General features: G+C 43.8%; 1 protein-coding gene across 1 annotated transcript in view; it reads left to right on the top strand.

The window, feature by feature from the left end:
- The window catches only part of pard3ab (par-3 family cell polarity regulator alpha, b), a 271360-nt gene that overhangs the window by 192594 nt on the left and 59538 nt on the right, over positions 1–19228 (top strand). The window contains exons 15-16 of the mRNA XM_030075049.1: positions 9518–9706; positions 12147–12317. Coding sequence (XP_029930909.1) covers positions 9518–9706; positions 12147–12317 — 360 coding nt within the window. The remainder of the gene's footprint in view (positions 1–9517; positions 9707–12146; positions 12318–19228) is intronic.

Here is a 19228-nt window from a genome sequence, read left to right as displayed (position 1 = left end):
GCGGCTCTTTTTGACCATATTTCGGGGGACACTACAGCTGGAGCTAACGTTAACGTTTCAGAAAGGGAGCCTGTGTGTGTGTGTGTGTGTGTGTGTTTGTACCTAGACACACGAGAGAAGATAACTTTGCCCACTTAATGCCGATATCAATAGATTAACCTGTCGGTTTATGCGGTGGTAGCAAATTTCGACAAAGTGCTTAACGATTCTGCTCTCGAGTCCGCTGTGCATGCGCTATGACGTCATACGCACGCTGCGTTGCTATAGAGACAGCACGGCGTCGAGGCAGAGGCGTTCAAAAGTCTGGTTATACTTCATGCAGAAAGACGACAACAGAGCCGCTTGCAACAACTGCAAAGCTTCTATTTGGACAAAAGGAGGAAGTGCTAGCAGCAGAAACATCTGTCCACACAGCAGGCAGGTACTCTGCAGGAATGTCACGTTTTCGATACGCTCCGGTTACGCTAACGCTAATGAATCTCAACCAAGCAGCAGCAGGAGCACGGCTAAAGCTAGCGCGGCTAAAGCTAGCATGGGTAAAGCTAGCGCGGCTAAAGCTAGCCTTGTCTAGTTACATGTTAAAGTGTTATTTTTCTACATTCGAGTTCGTGACTTGGTTGTTTTTGTCGCTGCTGGACTGGTTTTATTATTGGCAGCTCAGCTCATACACCCTTTTAAAAAGGAAGGAGCAGTGTCTAGTAACATGTTAAAGTGTTTTTGGATTTTAATTTCTACAGTATTTCAGATTGAGATTGAGAAAAAAATTACTGTTTGTTTTGTATAGTTTTTTACAGTTATTTAATAAATATTTCAACAATTTGAACACATAAAAGAAAGTTAATACAAATAAACCCATTTGTACTTTTTTTTCCCCTTCCCCTTGCCCAGTGAGATTTGTGAGAAAATCCTATCAAATCCCATCCCTAGCGAGAAGTGACATGGGAAAAGACACGCTTGTGTTGGGTGTCAACACATGATTTTAAAACGTTGCTCTCTGCACTTGGCTGTAAATCAGTTTTTAAGTGAGTCATGGCAGTTTTACATATAACTAAAACGTTGTGTTTAATTATTTTCATGTATAATAAATAAATGAAATGTAATGAATTATGTTGGTCATATAATTTTTTTAAAGATAAAACGTGTTGAACTCAAGGTGATACAGTGAAAACTGGGTGTTGGATCCTTATCATGTATCCTTAATTATGGACGTCCACAACTGGCACAGTAGGTCAGCAGGGGAGTTATCACATGAGGAAGGTTACTGACGTTCTACAGCGCGACACTTCCAGTTTGTGTTGGGCTTAAGAGTAACTCTAAGAGTGAGTTAGAGAGAGAGAGAGAGAGAGAGAGAGAGGGTTAATCAAAAATCGAACGTAACTCCGGAACCGTACGTCGTATCGACTTGGAAACCGTTTCTACACCCACAAAATCGACCCTCCCAGTTCCAACAGTACCACCCTCAACTCGCTGCGACTTACGGTTGCGGAGATATGAGCGCTTTTCGAAATAACGTTATGTTAACCCTGGCTGCCACCAGGGTTGACACACACATCCTCTTTGCCACACACACACATCCTCTTCTATGATCTAATCCTGCTGGCTCCATCTAAGGAGGCTCTACAAAAGCAACTGGATCATCTGCAAAACTTCTGTCAGACTTGGGCCCTGACAGTTCATCTGAAAAAGACAAGAACCATGGTCTTCCAGAAACGACCCCGAACAGGTTCCTACTGGACTGTACCTACATAGAACACACACACAGCTACACATATCTAGGACTAAACATTAAACATTACATCTACAGGAAATTTCAATCTGGCCATTAATGATCTCCGAGACAAGGGAAGAAGAGCCTTCTATGCTATAAAAAATTCATCAAACATAGATATACCTGTTAGCTCAAAATATTTAAATCAATAATTGAACCAATTCTACTGTATGGTAGCAAAGTGTGGGGTCCTCTTGTCAACCAAGACTTTAAAAAATGAGACAAACACCCGATAGAAATCCTGCACACAGAGATTTGCAAGAGCATCCTCAGCGTCCACAGGAACACCCCCAACAACGGATGCCGAGCTGAACGGAACCCCCACTCCGACCACCACAAAGCTCTGCGCTGCCAAGAGGAGAGGGAGGAAGGGAGTCCACACCCCACACCAACCAAATTATAGCCAAAGAGAAAGAAAACTACATCAACTATTGGAAATCTATCACAAAAACTCAAAGCAAACTTCAATGCTGTTTGACTCTAAACAGACAGAACTCACCGGCAGATTACCTGAGCACCGTCACAGAGCAGAGACTGAGGAAAAGGTTAACCATGTACAGACTGAGCAGCCGCAGCCTGGCCTTACGGTGCGTGCAAACCTGAGTAGTTTGAGCGGCGCGATGACATACAAAGTGAATGCAAAGACAAGACGATGCGTGGCGGCCGAATGATCTGAACGGGGCGGTGCGAACGACGCCAACGGTCGCTTCGGTATACAGTGGTCCCTCGTTTATCGCGGGAGTTACGTTCCAAAAATAACCCGCAATAGGCGAAATCCGCGAAGTAGTCAGCTTTATTTTTTTACAGTTATTATAGATGTTTTAAGGCTGTAAAACCCCTCACTACACACTTTATACACTTTTCTCAGACAGGCATTAACATTTTCTCACTTTTCTCTCTTGTTTAAACTCTCAAAGTTCAAACCTTCGTAGAAAAATAAGTCCAGTATTATAGAATCAACGCATTCTGTACTGTGCAGGAGACACGGCACGGAGGAGATTGATTGACAATGGTCTACAGTCCCTTAGCCAATCAGGACGCAGAACACAATGCGCTGTTAAAAAAAAAAAAAGCATGCAAAATTGCACAAAAAAAAAAATCCGCGAAACTGCGAGGCCACGAAAGGTGAACCGCGTTATAGCGAGGGACAACTGTATTCGATATCTTCGCCCCAGTAGAAAAAATCCAACTGGGGCGACCTTCGCTTCCCCCACTCATCTCAACTCCACTCATCGCGTCCTGACAGCCAATCAGCGTTGATGTTGGGTTGATTTTGGGTTTTTATTTTTTTCTCGGGGCTTGTTTTTCCCGGGGTTTCTCATTTTCCCCTGGGGTCGTGTCGCGATAAAGAGACTGAAGTGTTTTTTTTAACCAACGCGGGACCTGTGCGACCAAAGTGAAGCAATAGACGCGTCTAGATCAAAAGAAATCAGGTTTGCACGCAGCTTTAGAGAGCGGCCGACACAGACAGATGTGGCTGCCCAGAGCTCTGTGTCCACAGAGAGAGCTGGAGACAGAGCAACACCTCCTGCTAAGACGCTGCACATACGAACACATGAGAACAAAGTTCTTCAAAAAAAAAATTAAACTTAGACTCCAAAACTTTGACCCGCTCTCCGACCAGGAAAAAACTCAACATTTACTTGGAGAAAACGGGGTCAGCGCTGACAGTCTCCTCACAGCCCGTCTTCTGCCTTTCTCTCACTCTCCTCCCTCGTGTTTCTTCTCTTTTCTTTTTACATTTTTGTTTTTGTTATCTGTTCATCCAAACATGCTTTGGCAATATTGTACGTGATACAGTAATGCCAATAAAGCTTTAGTGAATTGAATTGAATTGAATTGAATTGAGAGAGAGAGAGAGAGACACAGAGAGAGAGAGAGAGAGAGAGAGAGAGAGAGAGAGAGAGAGATTAGTTTTGGGCAGGAGGTGGGAGTGGGTGCTCCTGTGTGTGTGTTTTGCAGAGAAGAGCTAGGGGGATGTGTGTGTGTGTTTGACAGAAAGAGAGAAGCTTGAGATGGAGGTTTAGGTTGTTAATGTGTGTGTGTGTGTGTGTGTGTGTGTGTGTGTGTGTGTGTGTGCATTTGTCTGTCCATTCTCTCCTATACATGCCACAGTTGTCAGCTATTTTTGTGTATGTGCACACACGTGTCTACTAGCGTGCGTCCTAAAATCAGCAGTGCGTGTGTGTGTGGTTTTCATACTTCTTGTGTGTGTGTGTGTGTGTGTGCGTGCACATTCACATGCACGTGATCATAGTATATGAGGACGGCGTCGGCTTGCACAGTTTGTGCATTTGTGTCATTGTACACTGACACTTACACACCTATAGACACATGCTCTCTCTCTCTCTCTCTCTCTCTGTCACTCACACACACACACACACACACACACACACACACACACACCTATCTTCCTCCTGTCCGCCATGCTGTGCCAGTCTCTGAGCTCTGTCGATCCCACAGGTATTTGATATTCATGGTCTATCAGCATGGAGCTGCAGGGCGACGCTTCAGAGAGAGAGAAAGAGAGAGAGGGGGAACGGGAGAGGGAGAGAGAGAAGGAGACAGAGGGGGAGAGAGAGAGGGAGAGGGGAGAGAGAGAGTGTTGAAGGTTCAGAGATAGAAAGGGATAGAGAGAGATATATTGGGAGAGAAGGAGCACAGAATTCGAGCTAAAGAAGGAGAGAGTGAATGGGGGTAGAGGTAAATAGAGAAAGAGGGAGGGATGGATGGAGGGAGAGAGAGAGAGAGTATGAATAAAAGAGAGAAAGATTGTGCTACAGTAGGCAGCCAACAATGCTCTCCACGCCTGAGTTCCCTCGAGCAATTACACCCTTCACTGCCTCCTCCTCACCTTCATCCCTCCCTCTCTCTCTCTCTCTCTCTCTCTCTCCTCATCTCTCTCCCTCGCCCGCTCGCTCACCCTTTTTTCGTCACCTCCCCTCTTCATTCTGTTCTCCCCCCCCTCTTCTTCTACATTCCTTTAAAGCGACTTTTCCAGATGCCATCAAATCGGCATCGGGGGTTTGTTTGGCTCAAGTTTATCTCGCCGTCGAGCTGCTAATCATTTCAGTGGAGAGCGATGGAGGAGTGTGTGTGTGTGTATGCGTGTGTGTGCGTGTGTGTGTGTGTGTGTGTGTGTGTGTGTGTGTGTGTGTGTGTGTGTGGAGAAAGATAGAGAAAGAGAGTGAGAATTTGATTTCTCTCGCTGCTAAAGGTTGAGCTGCTCCGAGGAATAAAAAAAGAAAGAGCCGAGGTGCACAAGAGGCATCGAAATGCATACAGAGAGAGAGAGAGAGAGAGAGAGAGAGAGAGAGAGAGAGAGAGAGAGAGAGAAGTAGAGAATAGGTGGCAGGTAGAGAGAAGACTTTTAAATGCAGAGGGAAGAAGAGAAAGGATAGGAGAGGAGAATTGAGGAGAGGGAAAAGAAGAAAGGGAATAAAAGAGGGTGAGAGAGATGGTGAAAGGTGGAGAGAGAAAAATAGTTGGGAGAGTGTGATGCAGATACAGTGACAGAAAGAGAGAGAGAGAGAGAGAGAGAGAGAGGGGTGGCGCTGGCTTCTGACTCCTTTTATGTTCCACGTGCATTCATCCCTTTCCGCCGCTCCTCCATTCACACTCTGTCTGTCTCCTTCGCTCACTCTATCATCGTCATGCTCGCGCTCTCTCATTCTTTTCACCCTTTTTCTTCCGCCGCCTCTCGCCTTTTCGCCCTCGCTCCACTTTGTCTCCCTCTCTCTCTTTCTCTCTCTCTCTTTCTCTCTCTCTCTCTCTCTCCACACCTTCCGTCAGCTCCTGCCATTTGTGTATTCATTCCCTGTATTTTTCACTTAATTTTTCCACCTTTTTTATCCTCCCTCAGCTCTTTGTCATCCGCCGTGACACCCATAAATCCTCAAAAAGCCTCAAATACTCTTGAATTATTTAAATTTAGGCCGTTAAAATAAAGTAGTAGAACGTTGAACACAATTATGAGAGGCCTTATTTGCTTTTGTTGATGATGTCCACTCTTAATTAACACACAAAGGGGCTTAATCGTGTACAAAATGCTATTTTTTCCCCCATTATATGTGTTATGCTCAAAACAATTAGACTTAATGTCTCTTAGCAATTGATTTCCTGTTGCCTGCTCACTTCTTCTGTCCATTTCTAACTTCAGATTGGTCATTAGCTGTGCTCAGCCGGAGAGAGACTCCTTTGTTGCCTTATTTTGCTTTTAATTGGTTTTAAATTCAATTCCAGGTAGGAGTAATTGGGCTTGAAGTTTCTTAATAATGAAATTGCTGTTGTCTTTTTTTTTTTCTCGGCCTGCCTATTTATAGTTCCTGCACCTTCATCGGCGGTGTCCAATTTGAAATAGGCTGCTGCTTCTTCTGCCGGCTTTTGTTTCTCCAGATTGTTCCTTTAAATTGGCCTCAGATTCAATTCCAGGTTGGCGTTAAGAGCGCTTAAAAAGTCTGAAATTTGGCTTTCTGCAACCTGTAGATATCCTGTCAGCGCTCCTCACGCTTTATCTTCCTCTTCCTCCTTCTCTTCCTTCCCTCTCACTCCACGTGTCCCTCCTCCCCACTTCTCTCTCTCTCTCTCCGTTCCCTTCTTGCCTCTCCCCTCCTTCCATCCCTCCTTCTCCCTCCTCCTTTCTCCACCCAGAGCAATTCCATCTCTCTCCCGGCAAACAAAGGGAGCTAATGACATGCTGACACCGAGCCCGATGATGATTGAATTCATTAGCCGTGCACAATAATTGCCGGGCGAGAGCGTGCACGCACCCATCTATTCAGAGGACAGCTGTCAAATAACAAGCAAGAGAGAATAGCTTTTCATTGTCGAGCCGAGGGAGGGAGAGAGAGAGAAAGAAAGACACAGACAGAGAGAGAGAGAGAGAGAGAGAAGCACCTGTTGTGGATGGGGAGCGGAGCGAGCACTCAGCATGTCAATTAGGCTGCTGCGATCACGCAGGGTTACTGTGAACTTACTGCGGCTTTGACGCACTCGGCGTCACGATCCAGGTGCATCGCTCGCGGATTTGTTTCTTCGGGTTGATGTTTATTCTTCTGTTCCCGTCCACGTGAGAACCACTTTGGAGTTTGTACACCTGCAGAGTATGGGGCATTTTGTTAATCCTCACCAGTTCAAGGGGGCTGATTTAGGGGCTCGTTGAGATCAGGTTTAAGGCATGTCGGGCGACGCAATGTCGACAAAATCAAAAATCACAATATCTTTGACCAAATACGTCGGGGTAACACTTTACAGTAAGAGTACAACAACTAACGTTAGTTAACGTTAGTTAATGCCGTAATGGTTAATTAACTGTTATTTAATGATTATTATGGCTTTTACTTATGTTAATAATATCTACAATAACCCCTAAATAACATATAAATTAACACCTTAGCATGAACAGCATGAGTACATGATTCTTGGACACATTAGTTAACGGTTAGTTAACTGTTACTTAATGTTTATTACCTGTTACCTGTTACTTAATGTTTATTACCTGTGACTTAATGTTTGTTACAGCATTAACTAACGTTAATTGTTGTACTCTTATTGTAAAGTGTTACCTACGTCGCTAATAGTAAGGTAGAGGCAAGTAGAGACAAACAGTCGGGCCGCGGTCTTGCATTGTAATGCAGCGCTTGAAACCAGGAAAAGACAACATTTATGCCATATCATAATCCAGTATCACTAATCCCAGATGATATCTAGTCTAATATCATGATGCTGATATAATATCGATGTATCATCCAGCTTTAATGGTAATGCATGTAGTGATGAGGGTTTAGTAAATGAATAGACTCAGTGCAGGGTAACTCTAGGAGTAGCCAGGAGGGGATGTTGTCCTTGAAGCCATGTTTTGGTTTGATTAGGCACAGCCAGTCTCATATAAAAATGCACTGTGGGTCAATGGATCTGTTGTCTGTCACTGGCTAACTTGTCCAATCAGATGCAGGAACCATGTGATGTGGTAGAGCACTGAGGCTAAACATACAGCAGCAACTGTGATGGTGAAATCAAGAAAACGTATCCGTAATCGCTAGTTTGTCAACATGTTGGCACACAGTTCTTCATCATTGTGATGCGAACGTCTTGGAGATTAGCCATTGTTGATTCTGTGTTTCCATTTGGTGCAATTTTGCTCACTTTTGCTCACTTGCTTGCTAGCCTTGGTTCCACAAAGGACACGGGTTGGTCTTTTCTTTTGGTGCTTTCCATTGATGGTTGGAGTCCAGATGGTTTTGATTTCTTGACATCAGCTGACTGTGCAAGGTTAGGAATGCAGTGGCCAGGTATATCATTCAGCTGTAAATCTAATGCACTGTTTAATGAGTTAATCACCATGGTTGTCAATTTGCAATTACAGCAAAAATACATGGATTTGAACGTTTTTTTATAGTACACTACCTGACACTGTTCCAATTAAATAATGTAATTGATCAAATTCAGGCACAGGTCAATAATTAATCTGGATCAAATCTGCCGATCCAGGATTGAGTTCACATTAATAAATCATCTCAGATTAGTGGAGCTGGCCACACGCTCCTATTACAGGACTCCTGATGGGTGGAGCTGACAGTAAACTTTTAACCCTCATACCCTCAAAATGCTGTCGATGTGGTGCGAAGGCAGACGCTGCGATGGAGAAAATCAGCTTCAGGCTGCGCTCGAGGAACCGACAGCAGAGAGGCTGTATCTGCTCAAATGTAGATCAAGAGCTGCTGCTTATTAACACACTGCTTCTGATCTTAACACTGCCAGCCTTCATCGCCCTGCTTCACTTTGAATAACTGCCAATGCTGATTCACCGAGTCTGTGATTCACCAGCACCGAGATCTGAGGCCAGCTTCACATCACGTCCTGACTCTCAGAAAATCCCATTCTAATTTGAGATTCTAACACTTTCTTAAAAGTTTCAAAGAACCGCCTACATGGTTTGGATGTTGATGAAGCAGAGGCCCGTGTCTTGAATTTAGACGATTACTCCCTGCCTGCTTATGGCGGTGGAGAGAGCACTGGAGTAAATATACTGCAGATTTGATGATATTTTACTGAGGTAGTTGTAAAAAAAAAAATACTGATATAAAATCTACTCCAGTGAGAGCAAAACGTTGCCAATATAAATGAGTAAAAGTTGCTTTAAAGCAAATCGACAAATTTTACTCGGCTGTGATCTTAGCCGTGCAATTCTAAAATGACAAGAGGTTCAAACTTGGTTCTTTTCATTGGGAAATTTGGGAATCATAAAATAAAGTGCATCGACAAATAAAGCCAGAATCCTCAATGACTGTTCCCTGCAAATGGCTCCAACATTCGTCGGTTTACGATCGAGCTTTTTTATGATTCTTATGGAGTGCTGACAGATTTTATACTCTGTTGATTCAACATGTAGTGAGGCGCGTTACTAAAAATACAGGCGCACCGAAACCCACTCAGAGACACAGTTACTTCCACCTCACACACGGTTGGGTACGTGATCTTGCGTTCAGGACTGTTTGTGCATCGCTGAACGTGTGTTGTTGTTTGTTTGTATCTAAATGTGAAGTGTACCTGTGTGGGCTGTCGCTGCTGTTGCTCCTGATATATTTAGTTTTGCTGTTTGTTGCTTCTTGGATGGAGGAGTTTGGTGAGTTTCCCAGGTGTTTTTAAGTCAACTGTCTCCTCTGTTTTGTTGTGAGATGTTTCCATTAAGAACATCCATAATACAAGTCTCTGTCTCTTCTTCTTCTTCTTTTTTTCGTCCTCCCTCAGAAGGCCGAGGAGGACGAGCTGGTCCTGACCCCAGACGGGACCAGGGAGTTCCTGACGTTCGAGATCCCCCTCAGCGACTCGGGCTCAGCCGGCCTGGGCGTCAGCGTCAAGGGCAACCGCTCGAAGGAGAACCACGCTGACCTAGGGATCTTCGTCAAGTCCATCATCAACGGAGGCGCAGCCTGCAAGGTAGAGCCGGCATGGGACAGGGTATCCGCGGGGTCTTGAAAAGTATTAAAAGGTGATAAATCAGTTTTGGGAAAATTAAGACCCTTAAAAAGTATTAATAAGTCTTATCATGACTTTATAAAGTCTTAAATTTTGAAAGTATTTTTTCTGAATTAGCTGTCGAAGAGTTTGAGTCCCAAAAACATCGTAAAAGTGTGTGAATTTATTCATTTTTATTAAAAAAACAAAGATGAACAGGTACATAAAAAACTAAGCTATTGTGGGTCCGTTTGTAAATTGTCTCTGAGAGCGCCAGAGCGAGCAGGCGGGTGGAAATTCAGAAGCACAAAGTACACTCTGTTGTATCAGTGGTCTATAGTCTTTATCACAAACAAAAACTGTTAAGTTAAAAATATCACTGATGTAAATGGTTACAGCTTGAAGTGGCGGTGAGGTATTGAAAAATATTGAGAAGGTCTTGAAAAAGTCTTAAAAAGGTATTAGAATTAACTTCAAGATTCCGGCATATACCCTGTGGGAGAACGGGGAATTTCAGAGGAAAAAACAAGAGAAAGGTTTCTTCTAAGAAATGCTTTCAGTTGTCAAAGAAAGTAGATGTTCCTAATTTGTTATTTGGTTATTTGGATCATCACCACTCTCAGTGTCTTTGGGTTTTAGGCCTGATGGTTTTGGGTGGGGAAACGGAAGAAGTAACACATTTTTTTTTTCTCAGTTGCCTCTGTCTTTTCTGAGAGAGAAAGAGCCGCCACAAGTATTTTTTTGGCGCATATGAAACTTTTGTTGTGGCATTTTAACTGTAGCAGAATCCTGTGGCTCATCCTCTGACCATGATTGATCACCTGGTAATAAAAGAGGTTGACATCACTGGTCATCTTCATGAAAAACCGACGATGTTTCAACTCCAAAAGAAAAAAAAAAATAGGCTGTTGTGGCATCTTTTTTTTTTTTTTTTTTTATAGCAGATGCTTTCCGAGCGTTTAACGGCCACTTCCCATAGGATTCCATGTAAATATAGCCCGTGTGAACGCAGCCTGACACCTCCCCCTCCCTCTAACAACTACGAAGAAAGGCTTCATCCATTATGAAACCCACAAACACAAAAACCGCCTCTTAGTATTTTCTACCGCTGTCTGGAGTGCAGCAAACAGTCGGTGTCAATGCTCTTTCAAGTTGATTGCTTTTCACACAAACCGGCCCGTGTTGACGGCACATGGTAATGGACTTAAAAGCACACTTGGCTGTTTGGGATCCGATGATGGCAAGAAACAGGATACACTGCGTCTGCAAGGGTGTTGGCCTTATTAAATAACGGTTAGTGCTAAGTCGCCGATTGGAGTCCTTTTTACTTATCGCCCAGTAGGTCCTTTTTGGATGCATATATACACTACTCACAAAAAGTTAGGGATATTTGGCTTTTGGGTGAAATTTATGGAAAATATAAAAAGTTCACGCTACAGTGATATTATATCATGAAAGTAGGGCATTTAAGTAGAAGCATACACTGGTGATTTCCTCATCTCAAACAATTTCTTGAAACAAAAGCCAACAACAGTGGTGGATATACCACAACAAAAAATGTCAGTGTCAATAACTTGTCATGTGCCCTTGAGCATCAATTACAGCTTGACAACGACGTCTCATGCTGTTCACAAGTCGACTTATTGTCTGCTGAGGCATAGCATCCCACTCTTCTTGAAGGGCGGCCCTCAGGACATTGAGGTTCTGGGGTACAGAGCTCCGAGCCTCTACACGGCGACTCAGCTGATCCCATAGGTTTTCTATGGGATTCAGGTCTGAGAAAGTGCAGGCCACTCCATTTGAGGTACCCCAGTCTCCAGCAGCCGTTCCCTAATGATACGACCTCGATGAGCTGGAGCATCAAACACCTGATGTGAATTTTACCATTAAACTCCTTGTTAGAGAACAGCAACTTGTGCAAAAAGTACTGAAACACTGAACAGTTGGACATGTGCATTCAAAAGTTTACAGAAGGTCACATTAAGTTCACCTGTAAAGGTTAGAATGCATTTTAGCTTCATCCTGAAATTTCACCCGAAAGCCAAATATCCCTAACTTTTTGTGAGTAGTGTATAAAAAAAAACTGTTTACAAGGCTTGTTATAGGTGGTATCAATGGAAATCTAACCCTTTACCCTTTTAGTGTTGTAGTGCAAACCTCTACCTGTTGAAAAATACAAGGAATTAAGCCTCTTACCGTGGCAGTTTTAATGCCATACCCCAGTGGTGTTCAAAAATCAGTCGCTAATTAAGCTAAATGCCAAACTTGAACACTAATCTTGTTGTTGAATTATGGATTAAGATTGATATCTTAACAGTGGCAGTGGGAGGGATGCAAACCACTTACCTCGCATAGCTTGTACGTCCCGTTTAGACACCAGAGGACCCATTTCTTTGCATGTCACTCCTCGTTAAACCAACAGGACGGGCGGCTGCGCGTCAACGACCAGCTGATCGCCGTCAACGGGGAGTCGCTGTTGGGCAAGACCAACCAGGACGCCATGGAGACGCTGCGCAAGTCCATGTCGACGGAGGGCAACAAGCGAGGGATGATCCAGCTCATCGTGGCCAGACGGGTGGCCAAACGAAATGAGGTGAGGGGACGAAATGAAAGGGAGATTGGATTTAGTCAGGAGTGAGGGATTATTTCAAAATACACAATTGTTGCATGTTTGAGACGTTTCGAAATGTTTTTTTTTTAATCATGTGACTGGAATGCAGTCTTGGATATGTATCTCGGATAAGAAAAAGGTTAAGATAAAGTAGAGGGTAAGGGGATTTTACTGATTCAGTCTGTGGATATGTGACCTTTTCCAGCAACAACTTACTTCCAGCTCACGAGTTTTACACGTCCTTAGCTGGGAGTTGCCCAGTACAGTCACACTATAATGGTTTTGACCTCGGAATAACTCCATCGAAACAGTCGGAGGTTAAATAACTGATTGCTCAAGAGCACCGGGAACGGTTTCTGAGTGAAGGGAGGCTGCATTTTCATTCACCCCCTCCCCTGTGTGTGTTCATGTGCTGTTTTAATCTGCAGGGCTTCTGTGTTTGAGGCATATGAGGAGCCATATTGGAAAATGCAGAGTCCAGATCCCGCCTGTAGACTAATTCTCATTACAGATGAGACATTTTTAATATTAACCATGCCAAATGTTCTGGATTTGTGACGTTATTAAAGATTAAAGTGATTTTTAATGATATTTTTGTTGCATGTTTTTCTGTATAAAAGGACCTCGCTGACACCGCTCGGCTAAAAAGAGACGTGTGTGTTCGCAGGCTCATTACACGGCGCTGAAACAAGCTCTTCCTGCCGAGCAAATTTACAACACAATCCTAAACAAAGCACTGAGAAGTGCCCTTACGAGCAGAAATGAGTGTTTTCATGGAGTAAAATAAAAATAAACATTCAGTTCACGCGCCTCGGCGTCATCCGCCTCCCCCACCGTGAGGCTGCTGGGAAGACCAAAAAAAAAAAAAAAAGAAAAGAAACAACACTGTGCTGGAGAACCGAGCTGCACAACTTTTTTTCCCTCCTCAATGTCATGTTTTTACCTTCTCTCTACACCTTGGCCTGTCGCCTGCTTGAAAGCTGAGGTTGAGGCTGTGTAGAGTGCTGCTGTGTGTGTGTGTGTGGGTGTGCACGGCGGTGTGCGTGTGCTTGCCTCCGGCGCTGCCTGGCTCCCCTGCTCTCCTCTCCAACCTGGTGTGTCAAAGTTTTGATTTCCCCTTGGCCCAGCTGGTAATTGAAAGCAGAGGCTAAGCCTGGAGGTGTGTTTTGTGTTTGTGTGTGTGTGTGTGTGTGGTGTGTGTATGTGCTTCGGTGTGTACATATACCTGCGTGTGTATTTAGTCTTTGTGTATGTGCATATTGTTTACCTCTCCGTGCATTTACATTTAAGGATTTTTCATGTAGATACACTCTGTGCGCCTGTGTGTGTGTGTGTGTGTGTGTTGTGCACGTGTCCAGGGAGGGAGGCTTCAGAGGAAGCGTGGTGGATGAATAAATGTCGAGCGCCCAGGAGCCTCGTCAATCTCTGCTTCACATGCAGAGCTGGAGGCTTGGCCCGAGGCTGTGAAGGTGTCTGGCGATTCCTAACAAACACTGTCCAAGACACTCGGCATGGAGGAAAACAACAATTTAATAAACAGGAGATCGGCCAAAACTGATTTTGGAAAAGCCCCCCGTGACATGGGTGGCATTCTGATATTACAGCGCCAGCCGCCCGCTGTCAATCAAATCAAACAGCAGCTAATTATTACATGAGGAGGTTTTGTTGTTGTGGTGGCAAAACAGAATCCACGTCCCACTCTCGGAGACAGACGATAGCTTCAAGTTGCTTTTTTGAAGTTTCCGTAGGCTGACTGTTGATGTAATGTGTGCTGCTCTACGTTAGCTATCAATCAAAATCCAAAGTAAATTAGATCAATTTTACAATATGGCTCAGTAGTTTAGTTTAGTTTAGTTTAGTTTATTTGCACATTATATGACTTACATAAAAACAGTGAAAATAATAAATTTAAACATTGTGCAAGAGAGGTAGAAGCCGAAAGAGGTTTATAAAAAATACCTCCCCTATGTAAAAATTAAAATAAAAATAAAGACAAAAACAACAGCAGTGGTCTATAACACAGATAATACAGAAATTCAAGTCACAACAAATAAGAGAAAGAATAGGAGAAAGAAGAAAATAACAATAATAATAATAATAATAACCAATTTGCACAGAAAATGAAAGATAAAGATTGAAAATCCAGAAGTGCTGCAACTTGTGGCTAAAAAATGAGTGTTGCTTTCCAAAGTGTCAACAGACAGCAACACAACATTGTTCAAAAAGAAATTAAAATTGTATTTGCTTACACAGGAATAATGTGGCCATGGGCTCTAGTTTCGCAGACCTGGCGAGGCGCGGGCGCAGCGCAGCTGCGCTGCGCCAACTGGGTGTGTCCAAGTGGATTTTGCAAGTTTGGCACGCCGTGCGCCTTGGCGCAACTACTGCGCCGTTCCTCCTACCGGCGCAAGGGAGGAGAGAAGGCGTGGTGTGGGTTTGACACAGCCGATTCACTTTAAACCAATCAAATGAGCCCCTGTCCTCGCCTTTAAAATGCGCTGCGCGAAGGCGTAGTGGTAGTCTACACATTTGACATGGATGAAGAGAGCAGCCGCATCACACACGCACTGAGGCCAGTCTTGGATGCTGCAATGTTGCTGGAGCTACCTGCCATCCATCTGTCCACCCATCCATCTAACCACCCATCCATCCATGCATCTATCCTTAAATTTGTCTTCCTGAGTCCCCTGTCTTTCCATTACCTGCCTGCCTCGCATCTCTTTTTTTCCAGCTCTGTCACCGTCTGTTAAAGTTATTGATTTTTACGAGCAAATATAAATTTTACTGTGAAGCCCCCATTTTTAATGAATGTTTTTACCTCAAAGGATAATCCTCGCCATATTCATATAAATAGCCTACATGTTTGTTTTACAACTTTCGACTCCATCAGTTACTGATGCAACAACACACTAGAGATTAAAACAAAATCCGGTTCATGAAAGCTTTTACATTCGCTGTTCTAAACGCCCAGTGTCTGGCAAGGAACTGATGCATTTTACATTTTCTATATGTGTGGAATCAGGGTTTCCGTTAGAAAAAATTGGCACAGGACAACTTGACCGGCAGGTTTTCAATTTACCGGACAAATGTTTGAAATTCCGGTCAAATATTGTCTGAATTTACTGAGCTTAAAATTATATGCAGGCTATATAAGAATGATATCAAGGCATGTCTATTTATAGCGTAATCTTTTTATTGAAAAGCAGGCTGTATCAAATAAAATTAGTGCCGTCAATTGACTCATGTGCGTAACGTCTAAAATAAATAAATAAATATTGCACAAGCCTGTGCTCTTTTAACATGAACGTTGCATACAATTGCAAACAATTGCAACTACAATTTGCAAACAAAAAAACGGGCTCATATCATTTTAATAACGCGGCGTGCTGCCAACTTGAAATCAAATAGATGCAATAAAAACTTAATTCATCAGCTGAATTAAAATCAAAAGTCTCAAGTGTCTCTCTGCAACTTGCAATGCGCATCAGTCTTGTGACCTTGTTCTCCCCCAGGCAACTTCGCTGCTGTTTTGATCCGGTTCTGCAGAAAAAACCCTCTCTCTCCCTCTGGTACACCGGAGACAGGGATCACGCAGTCTATTTTTTTTTTAAATTATAAATAAAATTACGTGGAAATTGACTGTTTTAATAAAATTGTGAATATTTTCACCGGACATTTAAAAATTACCGGACTTTGGCAGATTTTACCAGTCATAGTCCGGTGATTACCGGATAACGAAAACCCAGAGTGGAATATTTAAATATATATGGAAGAAAAACTGTGTAGTTAACAGGGGCAGCGCCAGACACCATAACTGGAAAAAAGACATCACTGTATGGGACACATTGTTTGACTGACAGGTGATCAGGTTGGGTTTCCATTACGCTGCCAAACGGTGCCAATCTCCTTTGATCTGACATCAGTTGTGACGGGACAGTCGATATGGAGATACGTTTATGTGCTGACTGATATTATAGCATTGAATAGTGGTTTCTGTGGGTATTTATTGCATTGTTAATGTGCCTGACATTCTGGAAACCTGCCTGTGAGGTTGTGGTGACGTGTGCGCACTGCCCGCCTGTCAGCCAAACTTCCACTGCGCCAGCCACGCTGCGCCTTGCGCCGAAAGTAGACGTGGTTTCAGGAGGCGAGCTTTTGGCGCACCTCGGCGAAGCCTTTTGGCACGAAACTGTCACTGCGCCAAGCTGAATCTGTCGACACCTCCCCCTGCTGCGCCGCCACTCCCATCTCGGCGCAGATCCGTCTGCGAAACTTGGAAACCGTTCGCCTCGCGCGCTGCGCTGGTCGAAACTAGCTCTGCGCGGGGTGCGCCTCACTGCGCCACCCTGCGCTGCGCCGGGAAACTAGAGCCCCATGACTTAAAACATTATGACACAATTATTGGGCCTACTATTATTAATATTTTTATTATTATTATCATTATTATTATTATTACTGTTCGCTCATTTAGTAAGATTTTTCCCAGATATGTTTTTTTTTTTTTTTTTTAATATATGTTGGATCTTGAGTTGCCGTTAGCTGTTGTTGGTTGTGTTGTTTTGTTTATTTTTTATTTCTTATTTTCAGTTGTTAGTTTGTGGTTTGTGTTGTGCTGTATGGCTGTGTTGCATTTGTCACACATATTTCTCTGAAATTATTGTTAATAAAGATGGGACCCCAGGAAGACTAGCAACAGCCCTGAGACAGTTAGCTAATGGGGATCCTCCATAAAACTCCAAAATAAATAAATAAATAAATAACAGAGCACAGCTAAGCTAAGTATCCTTCACCTACAGCATCAATTAAAATCGAGCAATATGTAATTGATATAGCCTGTAATGTCTGGATGGTAGTTGACACGTGGTGACATATGGTATCAAATAATTCTTTATGTACTTCCTTCACCACGTCTCCTTCCCTTGGCAGCCAATCTCAGATTAATCTCAAATTAACCTGTTTGGCATCACATGAATCACAAGCGCAGCCGCCTCTCTCTGCCCTCCTCTTTGCAGAAACACACCGAACCCACAGTCACAGACTTCCTCCTCACCGCGCACACCCGATGGGATCGAGACCTTCCCAGAGCTTAATTATCAGCCTGAATATGCAATGAGCTGCGGCGTGATTTGTCGGCGCACCTCGGCACGGCAAATCCCCTCGGCTATCGCTGTGGCGTTTCACCTCGGCCCCTTAGCCGGCCAATTCATTAACAATCTCATTTAAAGTCAAGATCGGCCGCAAGCCCGGCGCTCTGAGCGCCATATGGCGACCCTGGAAATTGCTTTGTTTCCTTGTGTCGACTGTTTTGATTGCTTCTCTGTAAGCTCTGGTTTAAGCCGTTTCATTTCTCTCGGAAAATGGCCTGTCATTGTTTTTCCAGAATTTTGATAGAATCCTATAAAATATAGATTTGTCTTAATATGAGAGCATACAGTTTTAGATCAGGTTTTTTATTCTGGTTGTTAAACCTTTATTTACCCTCATTATGTTGTTTACCTGCCGTTTGCCAAGTGTGCATGCTCTTTTTTAGCTTCACCTTGATTCATATTCATACAGTTACACCTCAGTCCTGAGGGGTTTTTTGCTTCTGCTGTTGCTTCTTCTGCTCATCATACTTGATCAGCTTGCTCGCTTTGCTCAGTGGTACAGTAATTGAGGATGGAGGGGGTAGACTTTTTATCCAGCTGGTTTCGGGATTTGAACCTGGGACCTGATTTATACAACCTTCAACTCCTTATTTTACCCAGAGACGTCCTATGGTATAAAATGGACCTGATTATTTACAATCAGAATCCATTCGGCAGTCATTATTACAGCACCAAAACCATTTAGGGAGCTTATCGGATCATTGGGCAAAGACCCACCGCCAAAATCGAATCCCAGCCCAGCTAGTTATAGTCATTGATTGGGCTAATTTGGCTCCGGTATTGATTGGGGTGCGATAGTGTTATCGCTCGTTATCCAACACCGGTGATGATGGTAATCTTTGTGGCAAGTGCTGTCATCACCTTCAGCAATGGATGCAGAAACCATAGCAAATCAATACCGCCAACGATCCAATGGACAAACAATGCAGGGTGTAGACACACACACACACACACAGAGACATATACGTCTTGTGATTTGTGCTCATAGTTGACAGGACCAACAAATGGCCTATTTGTCCAGTAAACAAGAGAGTGTCATGACGGCCTCCTGAGGGAAATGTCAGGACACCAGCGCGCCGACCTGCCCCCGTGGTGCTACGCTGGCTCGCTAACAATCTGTGGCTTAACAGGCTATTGGAAATCCATGCTCATTCATCAGACTTATCACACCACCTAGCGCCGGCACGACCAGCCGCGCTCGGCCCGAGTCGGCCGTCGTTGTTTATCAAGCGTTAGCGTGGCTAGCTGCCCTCGGCCCCATTTATTGCGGTTAATCTACTGTTAGCAGTCTGGCCGCCGTCTCCTTCGTGTTTGTGTGTTGACCGTGAACGCTGCACGGGGTCACGAGGTCACCGATCCCCGCTGCAGCACACACCCACAAAGGATGAGTCGCTATTTATAGGCCTACAATGAAAACAAAGTGAGAAATATAAAAGCAAGGCATTAAAAAAAAATGAACTGGCAAAAAGAGGTCGTAAACAAAGACTCTTAGTGGTGTGTGTATTTGTTGAGTGGGAAATCCTCACAAGTCCCATTTCAATGCCACTGTATTCTTCTGTATGGCTAACATCCTGCCATAAGCCTACTGAAGAGCACAGTGCTCTTCCTGAGCACTAATGGAAGATCATTATATGGACGTCTATAAACATGGCTTTTTAAAGATGATAGTGATTTAGCTCTAAGCTCCTCAGGCCGCTCGCTCTAAAGACGAGGAGAGGCTGTCGACATGTGCCGTCAAAGAGAGGG

The sequence above is a fragment of the Myripristis murdjan genome, chromosome 17 (genome assembly GCF_902150065.1).
Source record: "Myripristis murdjan chromosome 17, fMyrMur1.1, whole genome shotgun sequence".
Taxonomy (NCBI): domain Eukaryota; kingdom Metazoa; phylum Chordata; class Actinopteri; order Holocentriformes; family Holocentridae; genus Myripristis; species Myripristis murdjan.
The sequence above is the reverse complement of the archived record's forward strand: the minus strand, read 5'-3'. Positions and strand labels throughout refer to the sequence as shown.